General features: G+C 39.9%; 1 protein-coding gene across 1 annotated transcript; it reads right to left on the reverse strand.

Moving 5' to 3' along the window:
• Positions 1-10,950: 10,950 nt before the first annotated feature.
• On the reverse strand, positions 10,951-11,823 carry LOC133028405 (gap junction delta-3 protein-like). Its single transcript, XM_061095600.1, has one exon. It carries the CDS (start codon positions 11,821-11,823, stop codon positions 10,951-10,953), a length of 873 nt encoding a protein of 290 aa, XP_060951583.1.
• Positions 11,824-15,596: the final 3,773 nt, after the last annotated feature.

The raw sequence follows: 15,596 nt of genomic DNA on the forward strand, positions 1-15,596 counted from the left end.
GATCTGATCGAGCTTTTAAAAACAAAGCAGAACAATCAGCATCCAGCTTTGTGCTCCGACTCCATTTAACCTATAGTAGCATTTTGAGTTTTGTATTTTCACAAACTGTTTAGTCCGATAAGAAACAGAGAACTGGAGCTGCTATCTGCAAAGCGCCCTTTGGATGAAGCTCAGTAACGCTTTTAAAAGTATGACTAATGGCTCCAGAGTGTAAATATTTGAGAGTTCAAAGTACAACTGCACGTGCACGCTCACGCAATTCTGTGTATTTTTACGTCTTTGGAGGAGCTGGCAGGCGACAGTGGAACCATCATCTGAGACACAAAGAGCTCCATTCAGAGGCCTCGGCCGCCTCCCGGTCCAGAGGACACCCGGAGCCGTGCAGCCCACAGCCTGGAGTCAGCACCAGCAGCACAGGGAACTCACACAGCAGCAAAACATTCACAGGAAAACACATTTAAAGACAGGACACAAGATTAAGTTTGGAACTAAACCCTGAGATCATCGGTCAGTGATTTATGTTCGTCAACTACACCAGGAATCGTTCCCACGGTTTACAACAATATTAATATAATGTTGACTCTCCGAGGAGCTCAGGGCTCCACATACCAAGTGTAAAGTGAGTCTGGTGCCAGGAGCTTCCCTGGACCCGTCCCTCAGAGCAGGAGCCAGGAAAGAGCTGGAGAGAACCCACCATGTGACCACCGGGGAAAACACACTCTCTCAGCTTAAAGATATAAAAGAAGAGTTTATGAGAGTCGTGTTTGGTGCCTCTTGTGTAGAGCTTGTGTCTTAATGTGCAAATATCATAAATCTTTCTTTAATCAGCGTGACTCTTACTGTGAGGCCCAGATATAAAACACAAAAGGCTCGATTCCCACAATGAGGCGTTTCTTCTCTATCGTAAATCTGAGCTTTATTCGTCTTCGCGGTGATGAAACGTGACACGTGGAGCGAAGTCGTATCCCAGCAGCACAACACACACGCTCCCACCTCTGAGTGTTACCGGTTCCACGTGTAACCGTGCACCAGCGCAGGCCGGGCAGCTCCATTGATCACACCCATCAAGTATTCATGCAAGAGATGATTTGAAACGCACTTTGCATTTACTAAAAGTCACTCGCTGTAAATAATGGATAGAGTAATGTGACGCTGGAGTAAAGAGCAGGTATCAGGCCGGTGGATGCAAACCTTTGGAACCTCGTCACATGGGAAATCTGACCCTGCTTCATTATCTGCAGCAGCGATTACACTTCTACCTCCTGACCAGTGTGGGATCAACTCTGTCTCATGAGCGTGTTTACAACTCCCAGACATCTGGAGCTAATAACCTTCAACCAGGGAGGTGGTTTGTTTGTCTGTTTGTTAGCAGCGTTACACACAAAAAACACTGTGAGGATTAACATGAAACTTGGCAGAAGGATGAAGTATGAGTCAGGAAAGATTCCAGTGCATTTTGGTGCAGATCCAGGATTCTTTCCCCCCCACTTTCTTTAACATTGCAATACATTTCTTGATGAATAAAGTCAGGTGTGTTTCTGATAGAAACCTGTAACTACGAGTCTTGATTGTTGGGTCTCTGCAGAGATGTGAGCTCCACTCAGTGCCGTTCCAGTTTTAACTGTTATTTATCTAACCACATCTTGACCTTTGGAAGGGCACGTACCTGCACCAAGGCAGATTGTTCACCTTATCACCGCACTGTATATACACGTGTATTTATACCAGTGGTGTATAAAGTACTTGAAAGCCATACTTGAGTAAAAGTACAGATATCTTACCTGAAAGTGACTTCGGTAAAAGTAAAAGTCACTCGTCAGAAAATGACTTGAGTAAAAGTCTCTAAAGTAGCTCATATTAAAAGTACTTAAGTATCAAAAGTATCTGGTGTTGAAATGTACTTAAGTATCAAAAGTAAAAGTACAAGTACCAAAATAAAAAATGCAAAATGCTCTTTATAGTAGGCCTATACAGACACAAAACAACCCAAAATGTTTCTCCTCAAGATTTATCTCAACTGACTGAAAAATTATAACAACAATATGAATATAATGTATATAATGTATAATTTTACAAATTTTTAACCCTAGATGAGAGAGAGAGAGAGAGAGAGAGAGAGAGAGAGAGAGAGAGAGAGAGAGAGAGAGAGCTGCGCCAACCTCCGCTGCTCAAGTAACGAGCCAGTTTGAGAATGTAAGAAGTAGAAAGTACACATATTTTTGTTCAAATGTAACGAGTTAAAGTAAAAAGTCGTCAGGAAAAGAAATACTCAAGTAAAGTACAGATATGTGGAAAATCTACTTAAGTACAGTAACAAAGTATTTCTACTTTGTTACTTCCCACCACTGATTTATACATATACATAAAAGTTATGAAATCTACTGAGTGAATTTCTAGTTACTTCTGCGACGTGTAAACAGTCTCTCCTGACGCATCGAGACAAACGTGAATCAGATGCACATGTTTGCAGTTAGTAAATAAGAAACCTTGATGTTTATTGTGGTTTGGTCACATCAGCTCCTGTCTGGAGTCAAATGTGTCACACTGCCCTCTGCCTCGATTGGTTAATTTTTATGTAATATTCTTTCATTGAATCTAATTAATACTGTTATGTTCAACTAATTAGTTATACAACTAAATTGAGTACATTCAATTCGACTATATTGGTTAATTTGTATGTAGTATTCTTTCATTGAATCTACTTAATAATGTTATGTTCAACCAATTAAGTTACACACAAGTGAATTGAGTATATTCAACCTAACTATATAAGATAATTTGTATTGATTATTCTTACTTTGAACCTACTTAATAATGTTATGTTCAACTAATTCAAGTTAAGAAGATAAAAAAAAAACGCAGTCGAGTTGACTTTAAGTAAGGCGGTTGCGTGGAACCACTTGACATAACATTCTCAATTAGATATTAAGCATCTGAACTGAATTCGGCCTACTGAAATGTCTGGCTCTGTTAAATAGAAAAAGAATGTTAAAAAAGTCACCTCACACACACACTGTCGTCACAACAAAACTGCTTTTATTTTGCAGCAAATTGCAGTTTGGGAACAGCGACCTTTAACTTGACAAATATTGTGAATACATAAAACAGCAACACATTTCTCAGGAAATCTCAGCCTCCCTACGAATTTTCAACACTTTAGTCATCTCTCAGGAAATATCCTGTTTAGTGTTTAACAAGCACGTACAGAAAAACCTGATGAACAAACAATATTGTACAGAAAAGACACAGTTCGAGGACAATGATCTGTCAGGAGACTTGAAACTTCATTGACTTTGCAGCAATCTGCAGTCTGGTAACTATGGAAGCCCATTTCTGCCACTGTGATGAAGACATTTTTTTTGTATCTAATAATTATGACTTAGTATCTCATTATGATGTTAATTAATTACTAAGTCATAATTATGAGATACCAATTTTTTTTCATCATCACAGTGGCGGAAATGGGTTTCCATAGGTAACAGCTACTTGACAGAGAATAATAAAACTGCAACAGTTTAAATACATAAAACCTGAATCCTCGCATACCCTCCTCATGTTCCTCTTTCAAAACTGTCCTTTAAGAACAAACATGTAAAACAGTAAGAGTTTACAAGAATACTGTAATTCGTTTCAGAACATATTTACAAAATATTTACTTACATACTTTCAAATGAGTGCATAGAACAGCTGAAGTGCATATATAACCATAACACGAGTTTTACTCCACTTTAGACATCGCTCGGATCAAGCAACTTGAGACTTTATTTATTTTTGCACTAAATGGCTGTGTGTCTGTGTGTATATATTAATGTATGTGTGTGTGTCTGTCTGTGTATTCTGGTTAATGTCTGTTCGTTAATCTATTTTAATTAAGATACAAGACAGATAATTGTAGCAACATGATTAATTTACTTTGCTTCACAAGAATATATTCGTTCTGGTTTCCATGCCACTCTCTCCATGTGAAAGATGGAATGAGTAATGTTGACTACACTACATTTGTAGTCACATTATTGCTTTTTTTTATAGTTATCTAGATACATGGGATGGCTGATCTTACCCCCTGGCTCGACGTCCAGAGTTGTCACTATACGTGTGTGAGGCGTAAACTAGCTGCGCTCTGCTCCTCAAATTAACTTAGAGTTAATCATAAATCTGAGAAAAGAGATCACTTCAAAAACACTCTGCTTGCTTACTTTAGTTTAATGACAGCCACTGATCAAGTCGATGCTGCTACAGAGCTAATTTTTATGACTCAGAACAGACAAGTAGCTGCAATAAAACAGGAGAAGCTGAGCAACTGGAAAACAAAGCTTCTGACAGGACATGGAGGAGAGTTCATCTGGTCGTGGACGTTGTTCCGGTTCACATATTTGGAGAGCAGCGTCATCTGTTGGCTGCCTGTTGTTACTACAATGTAAATATATTTTTTGAAGACAAAATCGTCCTTTTTCGTAGCAGTTCACCCACAACTTCATTACTTTACACTTTAACACACAGATTCTAGGTGTCACATTCAGATTGTTTAGGACAGCCTCATCACTGAAACACCAGAAGAATCACAGGAGGGAATATATACAATAATAATGATGGCTGAGCTCAGTGGCGATTTTAGCCTGACATTTCTGGTGGGGCAATTTTGTATGACGTCATGTCAGCGTCACAAAAATAGAGGTAGCTTATTATTATAAGCAGTAGGCCTATATAGACCAGTGAGATATACCATGGGCTGCATTTTCAGTGCCAGCAGGCAGCAGAAATCCTATTTCAAATACATTTCACATGCTTTAGCACTCAGCCCGACACAAAGATGCGGCCTATAATACATCATTTAAGTAAAATGATTGCAACAAAGTAAAAAGATTAGACAGACACATAGCTCAAATAACCTGCATAATTTATTAATTTATTATTATCAACATGAGGCGACATGCACCAGCTTCATCTGCACAACACTTTGTGTTTTCCTCCCTAACTAAAGACGGCCTGCAACTGTTTAGAGTCATGTTAAGTGTCATGGATAATAGAGTTAATTTCTAAAATTCATTATATATTATATATTCAAATGAACACTTATTATAACAATGTTTATCTTTTGCTTTCTGATTTGATACACTTTAGATAAGAACCCAGTGTTTTTTTTTTCTTCTTTGCCATAAGAGACTAAACACGTTCAGCACAGCTGTGTCCTTCAGGCTCGTCCGTACCTAATAAAATGATAGGAAACATAAAAGTATGGCATTATTGTAGAGGAAGTGTTACTTATGAACAAAGCTTGTATCCTTATTTTCTGGGGATGTACGGCGAGAGAAAAGCGTTTCACAGAGCGAGCACACAGACAGAAACACACACGAATCAAATTACTTCAAAACAAGACTAAAATGCTTGTGAGTCAAGTTTATTCACACACACATTCCCGCTACTTTGAATATAAAATAAAATAAAATATATTTTTGCCACAAAGTTCAGATATGCAGTGTTTAGCTTTCTGCACAACAGCGTCATCTGGTGGGGATGTGCCCCACCTGCCCCTAATGTAGAAACGCCCCTGCCACTGACTATAACAACAGCTCTTTTAAGAGCCACTTCACTGCCCTCAAGACAAACTCCTCCACTGCTCTCATTAAATCTGGATTTAATAGTGTTCATGGCCAAATGATGTACCAATATAACAGGTTTATAATTCCATGTTAACATTATGGACGTCATAACTAAAGCATCTTCCTAAGGTTCTTCTCCTGCCCCTAACTCTATCTGAGCTAGTTCTTATGACAGATAAAGTCTTACGAAATGCGCCCTCTGAAATTAAATTCACAGCCATGTGTCAATACAGTACAGGAAAGTTATCAAAACTTCACTCCCACACTAGATGATAACTATGTTAAACGTATAGCTATAGGACACTGTCACCCTGCTGAACAATAAGAAAGTAAACCAGAGGAGATTGGCTCCATGGTATAGTTATCAAATACGTGTTTTAAAAGAGACATCACAGAAGCTGGAGAGGAAGAAGTGTCCCACCAACAAATGATTATTTACAAATACATTATAACCATCAGGGGGAACAATTCATCACCTTCTCCTAATGAATTATACAGATCACTGTTTCTTACATCCTGCAGTAGAACCTGCTATTCCGTTTCAATATATTATGAGAGATTAACAATAAAATGTTTTCTACATTCTTATCCCCTTTTAAATAAATTATTATATCAAATCTATGATACAGTTTACACTACATCTAAAACATCATGTCCACAAAGAAGACTTCAGATATTCATGTGCAATAAAATGGATACAGGTATTTATTAATGATTAAAACAAGCTAATTTCCACATAAGAAAAACTGAACATATCCTTTCTGAGCAAAATTGATCTTTAGTGACACCTGTACATTTTTCCTAGTTTTTTGTCAATACCGTTAGACTTTCATTAAATTGTTATAAAATCAACCAATAATAGGGGCAGCAGTAACTCTGAAGAATCCATTCTCATATTCCACCTATGTAGACTGCATCCATGGCAAACAGGGTCAAATAAGTAGTTTAAGTAGTTACTAGTTTTAGAGTATTTAAACCTGATTGTTAATATTTCCTGTGTCACAACCACTATATGTTAAATGTATCTGAGGAAATGGTTTAGAAAGTTTATGTCTTTTCATTCTCCTAAAGTAGTTTGTCAGCATCAAGCTGAACAGAATATGGCTGCTACATGAACTCCATGTGTTTTCTTTGAAAAAAAAGGTTTGTGAAATAAATGTTTTCCGCGAGATAAAGATCTTCTTTGAAAGTAAATCTGAGTAACCCCCACCTGACGATTGTTTTTCAAATCTTTTCTAAGGCCCTGCTTGGGTTGGACCACATTTTGGCATTTACACCCAGTGCTCATGTGAAAATTAATAGAAATGTACTTTTTCAGATTTAAGAGTTTCAAATCATAATTGCTCTCCTTTGTATGCAAACCTCTCTAACCCTATTCTGATTAGTTTTTCAACAATGACAATAACCATGTGTAGCTATGTTAACAAACTTGTAGCTAAAGGTAAAACCATGTCTGAAAAAGGTTGTAATTTTTAACAACTAAACTGGATACCTTGTTTCAGGACCATGGACACAGTGGTTCGTTGTGTTTAGGTGCACCGCTCTGAATGGATGTTTCCCAAAGTGGGGGTCGCATGATGCCTTCAAAAAAACAAATACAATTTAAAATGGAATTTTTAACCCTTTATTGTATAAATATATACATAAATATGAGTTGAAATGAGAATAACACCATGCGATAAAATACATTTCCATCAGGTTTTTCCTTTTTCTTTGTTGACCCTTGAGGTTATTACAACACAGATTAGCGGAACGAGCGAGAATTGCAAAGCCAAAAGAAATATTAAACATACGATCCCAGCCACAGATCAAAGGACATCATTTGAGTTGGCATATTTAATTGCACGGGCAAAAAAGCCACACACAATTGGCCCAGGACATAAAGTGCCAGCTAGTGGATAGAGTAAAGAAAGGGAAATATGCTTTACAGTTGGATGAATCTACAAATATATTAAACTCTGCCGAGCTGCTTGTTTTCATCATGTACAGTTTTGATGGAAAATGTAAAGCTGTTTTGCTCGGCACTCCGGAGTGGACCTGCACAGGTGAGGACATTTTTACAAAACTAAAAGAAGAGGGACTATCTCCGGAAAACTGTATTGGTGTGTGTAGGGACAGGGCTGGGGGGTGATGCTGGGGACAAAGGCAGGACTGAAAGCGAGAGTCTGACAAGTGGCGCCGCAAGTAAATTCCACACACTGTAGTACTCAGAGAGAATCTCTTGCAAGCAAAACACTTGAACCAGAGCTTAAACATATTCTTGACATTGTGATAAAAATGGTCAACTACATAAAAACCCGTCCACTCAATATCAGACCTGCTCTTGCGAGGAAATGTGCTGAGCCGCCTGTATGAGCTGGGGGACCAGGTGCGCATATTTCTGATGGAGCATGGATCCCAGCTCGCTGACCACCTCACTGACCCTGACGGGTTAACAACGCTGGCGTACTTGTGCGAAAAGACTTTCTCAGCCCTGAAAGACATGAAGAATAAATACAGAGCGCAGCTAAACGTGGAGAATGATCTCCGAGAATGGACTTGCTCTGCCACTCTGCTCCACCTATCTCATTAGTGATTTTAAGAAATTAAAGTAATGTTTAGGCTAAAATAAATAACCCTAAAGTTTTTGCATATGGCAGCAATAAGGTGTCTGCTGCTCGTTATACACACAGACGCACACAGACATCACATATGCACATTTTTTTTTTTTTTAATATTTACAGCATATGCTCACTCAGCCCTACTATTTATACAGGGAGTTTCCCTGTATTCTGGTTATATTTTATTTCTTAAATTGCTATAAAATGATATCATGGCTGTTAGGCGGTTGTTCTTTTGTGTTGTAATAATGCTGTAATAATAGGCCCGTGTTTGCAAAGGCCTAATACTGTGTGCGTGGCTGTGCACAACATTCATAAACACATCCATGGGCGATGGGGGTCGCCATCCTCTGGCACCGTTGTTTTGGGGGTCTCGGGCTGAAAAGTTTGGAAACCCCTGATATAGACTTAATATATGGATATGTTGTGTACTAAAAAGATCATGAATCGATAACCATTAGCTTCAAACCACCAGTGTATTACAGCACTATAAAAATACATTTGTCATTATATTATTTGTAAATATTGTCCCGGTGGACACGGGACAGAATATCTACTTCAATATGAGCCCTAATTATAATATTAAACCATGATCTTATTACCAATAGTTGCGGTATTAGTTTAAAGTGGATGATTTAATATTGATGGACATGTCCTTAGAGTGAGGACAGTTTGTTTCCATAGAGTGTGAGTAGCATAGCTCAACATAAATGATCTTGTGCTTGAATAGATAACAATATGGATATTCAGTGTCACAAATCAGTGACTAAATGATAATATACCAGACGTGGGACAGATTCTTGATAAAGTTTAAACATTAATTTATTTTGTTCACAACATTATGGATATTTCTCAATAATATTTCCAGAGCTCAGCTTACAGACATGGAAGTTCCAGCGCATGGGGCGGAAATTATGTTACGTAATGTCTAATGTCTAAAAAACATTTAAAGAAGACGTGGGGTTACTGATGCTGACCATGCTCCATCCAAAACAATCACTCAGATTTATATTGATGTGGTAAATTACCTGTCCAGTAGAAAATTGGCGACTTCAGCATGGTTCCAAAACCCTTTGCTGCTCATTTCCACCTCTGAAATGCGATACCGATGTTGATCATTGTTTTCTGTCGTTGCCTGTCCTGATTGCATTTCGCCTCGCCGTGTTTTCGCTTCTTTGACGACGGTGATGTACGCTCAATTGCCTTTGCTGATGTTTGTGTGTAGTTATCATCCTCCGTTTAGCCTTATTTCAGTTCGCCAGTTACCAAAAAGCTCTCAGAAATTGGAGTAAAGATTATTGTGTTTCTGCTTTATCGGCTGTATGTTCTGAGTGTTTTTAAAATGCGCATTTTCCAGGAGAGGCAACGTTCCTATCTGCCCTTCAGAACCTGGGGCAGCTGCTTGAATTCTTTCTAAGGCGTAGGTCCCAGTTTCTTATAAGCACAGTGCATTCATATACTGTATGTGTGATGTTGAATAAAGATAAGGGAGATAGGCTTCAATATAAAAAGTTAGGCATGAGAACAATATGGCACAGTGCAAATTCATGCAATTTTTTAACTGGTCTTAAGATTTTGATCAGGAGCGTATATATATGTACATATACATATTAGTGCTGTCAGTTAAACGGCTATACCGCAAATCCATTTTAACGACGTCATTTTTTTTCTCGCGAGAATAGAGCTGCCAATTCTCACGCTTTTACATGTTGGTGGTGGACTAGTCACAAAAATGTTTTAAAACATCGTCGTATCAGGCCGTCATGAAGTTCCAGGAGCGGGCGAGTGTATGTGTGTGTGTGTGTGTGTGTGTGTGTGTGTGTGTGTGTGTGTGTGTGTGTGTGTGTGTGTGTGTGTGTGTGTGTGTGTGTGTGTGTGTGTGTGTGAGGTTAAGTCAAAAAGGCACTTTTCACCACCTGGTAGTGCAAAAGTTGATGTTAATTGTGGCTAATGACTGATCTTTAAAGTTTTATCAAATACATTTTTAACTATTAACGACAACAATTAGCTAAAACCCTTTATTATATATGGTGCATTATTATAAAGTTGTACCAAAATATCAAGCATATTCGATCTTACATTGATAAAGGTAGATAGACAAACGTAAAACCTTATTAAAATCAGTGCACAAATGTTTAGTGTCATAGTCCAGTTTAACTCAAAGTCTCTATATCACCTCATGATTCCACATGGAGAGTTTGGACATTTTCATTATATTTCCTATCTTCAGTCTTTCAAGCTGACCAACTGTGGCTGCTGCAGGAAAGTGAATAAGCATATTTCCTAAAAAGGAGTTTAAATAAAGGTGGTTTCCAGGTTTCAGAGACAGTAAGTCATTTATAAATTCTGACTTCAATGTGCAAAACCACTAGAATGACACAGTGTTCTCTAAATACTGCTTCAGGGTTTTTTCCTCATCACACAGGATGTGATACAGGGATGTGCAATCAGTTCTCTTTAAAACAAAGATCAAGTCATTGTTACACAGTGTGCTCCGCTCTGTCGTCTGTCGTCTGGAATGAGTAACTGAAGCAAAGCAAGACAAAAAACTATCTGGCACGCGTCCGTCTTATCATCAGTCTTTTCTCTCGAGCATTTCCTCATGACGGGTCACATGATAAACCACTACTCAGCTCTTTAAGAGTGAAATGCATTGAATCACAGGAATTAGAAAGATACTTAACAATAAATTAACAAAGAGAAAGACGACCGTACATGACCGCAGCACCAAGGCTCTCTCTCTCTCTCTTTCACACCATGAATGTCCTGCAGCTCACATGTTTGCCGCCCCTGTGCTTGTGGCCGATGCTGGAGACCTTTCGACTGCTCCTCTGTGACCCCCCATGCTGCCTCATGCTGCCGGGCGCACTCTGTGACCCCGTCCTTCCTTTGGCCAGCTCCTCCTCCTCCTCCTTCTCCTCTTGCTTGCAGTTCTTGAGGTTCTCACAGTTCTGGCAGTCGCAGGTGCGCTCTATGGGGTAGGGCTTCTTGCCCAAGCAAAACCACTTCACGGAGCCGTAGAGAAACTCGGCACAGCTGGCAAAGGCTGATAACACCCCCACGGCGAAGTAGAAGCAGAGGAAGATGGTTTTCTCTGCAGGGCGGGAGGTGAAGCAGTCCACTGTGTAGGGGCAGGGGAAGCGGCTGCAGGGGAACTGGGCCTCCACCTTGAAGCCGTACAGCTTCCACTGGCCCACAAGGAAGCCAATTTCTGCCACTAAGCGAAAGGCCACGTTGACGATGTAGAGCCTCCGTATGCGCCGGTCCTCTCTCTGCTGCTGGCTGCTGGTTATGCTGGATTGGGAGCGCCCTGCCCTCTTGTTGTGGTGGTGCATGGCGTACATGAGGAAGACCAGAGATGGCGTGGCGATGAGGACAATGTGGAACACCCAGAATCGGTACTGGGAGATGGGGAAGGCCATGTCGTAGCACACCTGCTTGCAGCCCGGCTGGAGGGTGTTGCAGGCAAACTCCTCCTGCTCGTCATCGAACAAGTCACTGGCGACTGTTCCCAAGATCAGAATCCTGAAGACCAGCATGAGCAAGAGCCAGAACCGGCCAAGCATCGGCGAGTGGGCCTGGAGGGTGTCGAAGAGTCCGCCCAGGTAGTCCCATTCCCCCATGATTGCAGCAGTGTCCTGGGTACGGTTCCTTGGGAGCCCGGGGATATATCCACCTGTCCTTCTCGGAGGGAAAGCTGCGTCTGGCTGAAAACAGAAACTGCAGTGACCTGTTATCCCAGTTTCATGACTCAAAGTGAGACTGATCAGCAGGTCAAAGTTTGGTCCCCGGCTCCTGCGTCTGAATCCATGATAGCGACTCAGATTCCAAAGACCTGGAACCAAAAGTAAAACATGATTATACAACCTGCAATAACAGCAATTCAAGGAATAAAACAGCAACACTGGCCTTTACTCTACCCCTGAGTATGGGTTTTAATTTGGAGTTGTGGGGGGGACAAGCAAGATGAATTCAGTCTCAGTCACTTACAAGCTGCAGCCTTTGGAAAAAACACCGGCTGGTTGAGTCTGTAACTCGACTCAGATGCGATCAGACGACAGAACAGGTTCAGCAAAAGGTGTTTCAGTGACACCTGTAAAACTAAACCTCTGATAAGCCTTAAAAATCCTGTCTGGGGCTCTTCTCCTTTATCTCCTGCCACACAGGTATGACTCGAAGGAACGAAGTCACATCCAGTCCAGACGCTAAACTCATGTCCACCCTGACTTGTGTTGCTCTCACTCGCTCCAAATGGCCCGGGATCGAGGTTTTGCCGGTGCTTATAATTGACAGGGCGGCGGCGGTTTAAGGAAATTCCTCCCCCCCACCAGAGTCCCACACAAAAGTGATGTTTACCCAGAGAAAGGCTAAATCTCGATGAGATTAAGGTTTGCAATCACTGGCGTCACAACATGTCCGGCAGTTTTTGAGCTCAGTGATCCTGAGTTTAGGATTTGTTCAGTCACAACTTCCCAGTGAATCAAAGACTACACTGACCAGCTTCATTAAAACCACTGCATTTACTGTAAACACCATTCTGTGTCATAATCACAACTGATTAACTTTAATTGTGGCTTAATATACCGATAACTTATCACTTCAGCTGTCAATGATCTAACAGGACTTGGGAATGAAAACAAGCTATAAAGTCAGTCGCTAACTTTTTAAAAATTATACTCACCCATTCATATTTCCAAGTGACCCGTTCCCCAGTGAATCTACCACATGTCACACATGCTCCACCCTCTCTTACACACTCATGAGAACCTGACTTGTACAGACACAATCGGCGACATGGTTCATGAGACGTTAGCATTCGAGCAAGATTTTCATGCAAATTGAAATTCCACAAGAACACAAATCAGTACAAACATGTTAGCTGTATTTATTCTACTTATAAAAATGAACAGCCATTGAAATATTTAGAGGAAAAAACATCATGGGATTACAAACAGAGGAACTTTCAAGTAATACATTTTTAGGCTTAAAACTTGACCAACACACAGAACAAGGTAAACAGATAACACAAACAAATATGTTTTTAAAACTCGTTTTTTTTGCTGTGCAACAGCTCAGAAACTTGAACCTCTACAGGACGTATTCAGGCCCCGGGTGTACAGACACCACACTGTACACCATTGATTAAAGTGAAGCCGTTATACATGGATACATGGCATAACATACGTGTTAAAGTGACTACAAAACTTTTCTTTAAACTTGAATAAAAAAAAAAAAAATAAGTTTAACTTGGAGGCAAGACCTCCTCATCTGAAACCTGGAAGCTGTCAGCATCCCATTTCTTCGTTTTTGTTTTCTATACCAGAGAAAAATATTCAGGCACAAACAAGGTGTCAAGAGACTTGAAAATCCCTACATAAGTCCTACATAAGCCTCTAGAGACCTCCATGGAAAAATCTGAATTCAGAGTGAAAGCTGACCATGCTGCCGGCGGTCATTTTGGCCTTGAGGCGGGACATGAGGTTGTCGGAGTCGTCACTGACGACTTGTTTCCGCTTGAGGGCGGACTTCGCCTTTGTAACTTTAACATCAGCTTCTGAATCACTGGAGTCTAACGAAGAGACGGGCTTGACGGCAGTTTTGGAGGAAGGTTTGGACTTAGAGACAGCGTCCAGGATCGACGGCTGCTTCGCATCTAAGGGACATGAACAAGAAAAACAAACCACAGTCAAATATGGCAAATAGCCAAGGATGCAACACTCACCTAAAGGGTCTAATCTGTACGATTTCTAGAAATACATCACACATATTACAAATTTAACTTCTGTGAGTGTTGTTACTGTAACTACAATTTTATGTTTAAAATAAATATGTTCTACTTATTAAAACTATACATTTGCTCTTTATCCTGTATGATATAAGCAGCACTAAGCTCCTCATACTTACTTTACACAGGTGTTTGTTTTTTTTGTTACTTTTTTCCACTTTCTAACTTCACATTTTTGTTTTACCAATCATTTGTAGTTTTGTACAATGCGCAATCCTTTGTAAATGTTTTCATGTCATTTGTTCTTCATTCATGCTGATGAAGTCTCTGCATGTAATTCTGTTTGTCATACACGTGTTAATGTGTAATTTGTATGTTTATTCAACCTGCAGTTATAAACTAGCCTGCATGGCTAAATCTGGCACATTTACATGTTGGACTATTCAATGTGAATTGTCCCTTTTAGAGAAATAAACATGAATACCTGCAGCCTTCTTCCTGGGAGTAGCTGGTTTCTTGGCAGCTGGAGCTTTCTTGGGCTTTGGTTTTGCGTTGAACTGGAGCCTTGGAGGCAGGCGCCTGATCATCGGACTGAGCTGAACAGACCCACAAGAAGAAAACAGTTGAATATCAGGCTCAACATTTTATCAGACTCATCACACAGGTCTGCTGGGAAAATACTTACAGCTCGACTTGGTCTCAGCCTTTTTCACAGTTGATTTGGCCTTTGTCACTTTCTTTCTGCATAGAAATGAGGAAATATGAGGTAAATAAACAGAAAGACACTGAATGTGAAAGAAGCTTTATTGATCGAGGCTGTTGTCTCATACTCACGCAGGTTCTGGGACTTTGGGTGGTGGCGCAGGAGAGTCCATATCGCTGTCGACCGCTGTGCTGTTGTCTGGGACAAAGCTGGTATCGTAATAACTGCTAACCGCTGTGCTTTTTGGAGCATCCTTCTTCCCCAAGACATCAAAGTCATCTTCTCTACCAAGCCAAGCTCCTCCTCTGGCTCTGCGTTCTCTGCATCCTCCTTTTCTTTTGCCTTAAAGCGCTGAGAATAAGGAAGAACAAGAGCAGACGAAGATTAAGGAGGGGAAAGTGTGACGCTGACAACACTGAACGTAATCAGACCTAGCTTAGATCAACACTCAATATGGATATAATGATATGTACTATTATTATTATTATGACCAAACTGACATATTGATAAATATAAACAGACACATCACCTGTTTTTTTAAACCCCTCATATTATCATAATTTATCTGTATTTGTACATATTATTATCTGTAAAGTATAACATATAAATTTGTAAAATTTAATACAGTTTAATTCTGTATAAAACATTTTTTGCTACAAAACTACAGTAATCTGTACATTCTACAAAGAAATATGACTATTTTAACATATTTTTACCTTAAAATTAACAGTTATGCTACGTTCAGTATTTAAAAAAATATTCCTGTAAATTAAACCCTGCTTCATTGTTTTTCCATTTACAATCATTTTTATGTGACGATTTCACAGCAATTCACTGTTAATTTCACGGACTTTTATTACAGTGAGGGCTGAAGAGCTTGAGCTGGATGCAGTGCGCAGTACACACACAAATACACCCACAGCTGCACACATGAATGAAGGTGAAAACATACATTGCATATGGATTTT

This window comes from Limanda limanda, chromosome 21 (assembly GCF_963576545.1).
Source record: "Limanda limanda chromosome 21, fLimLim1.1, whole genome shotgun sequence".
In the NCBI taxonomy this organism is placed as follows: Eukaryota; Metazoa; Chordata; class Actinopteri; order Pleuronectiformes; family Pleuronectidae; genus Limanda; species Limanda limanda.

Bases quoted from the DNA above. Each gene is read 5' to 3' on its own strand.
- LOC133028405 (XM_061095600.1), bottom strand. From the start codon at position 11,823: ATGGGGGAATGGGACTACCTGGGCGGACTCTTCGACACCCTCCAGGCC.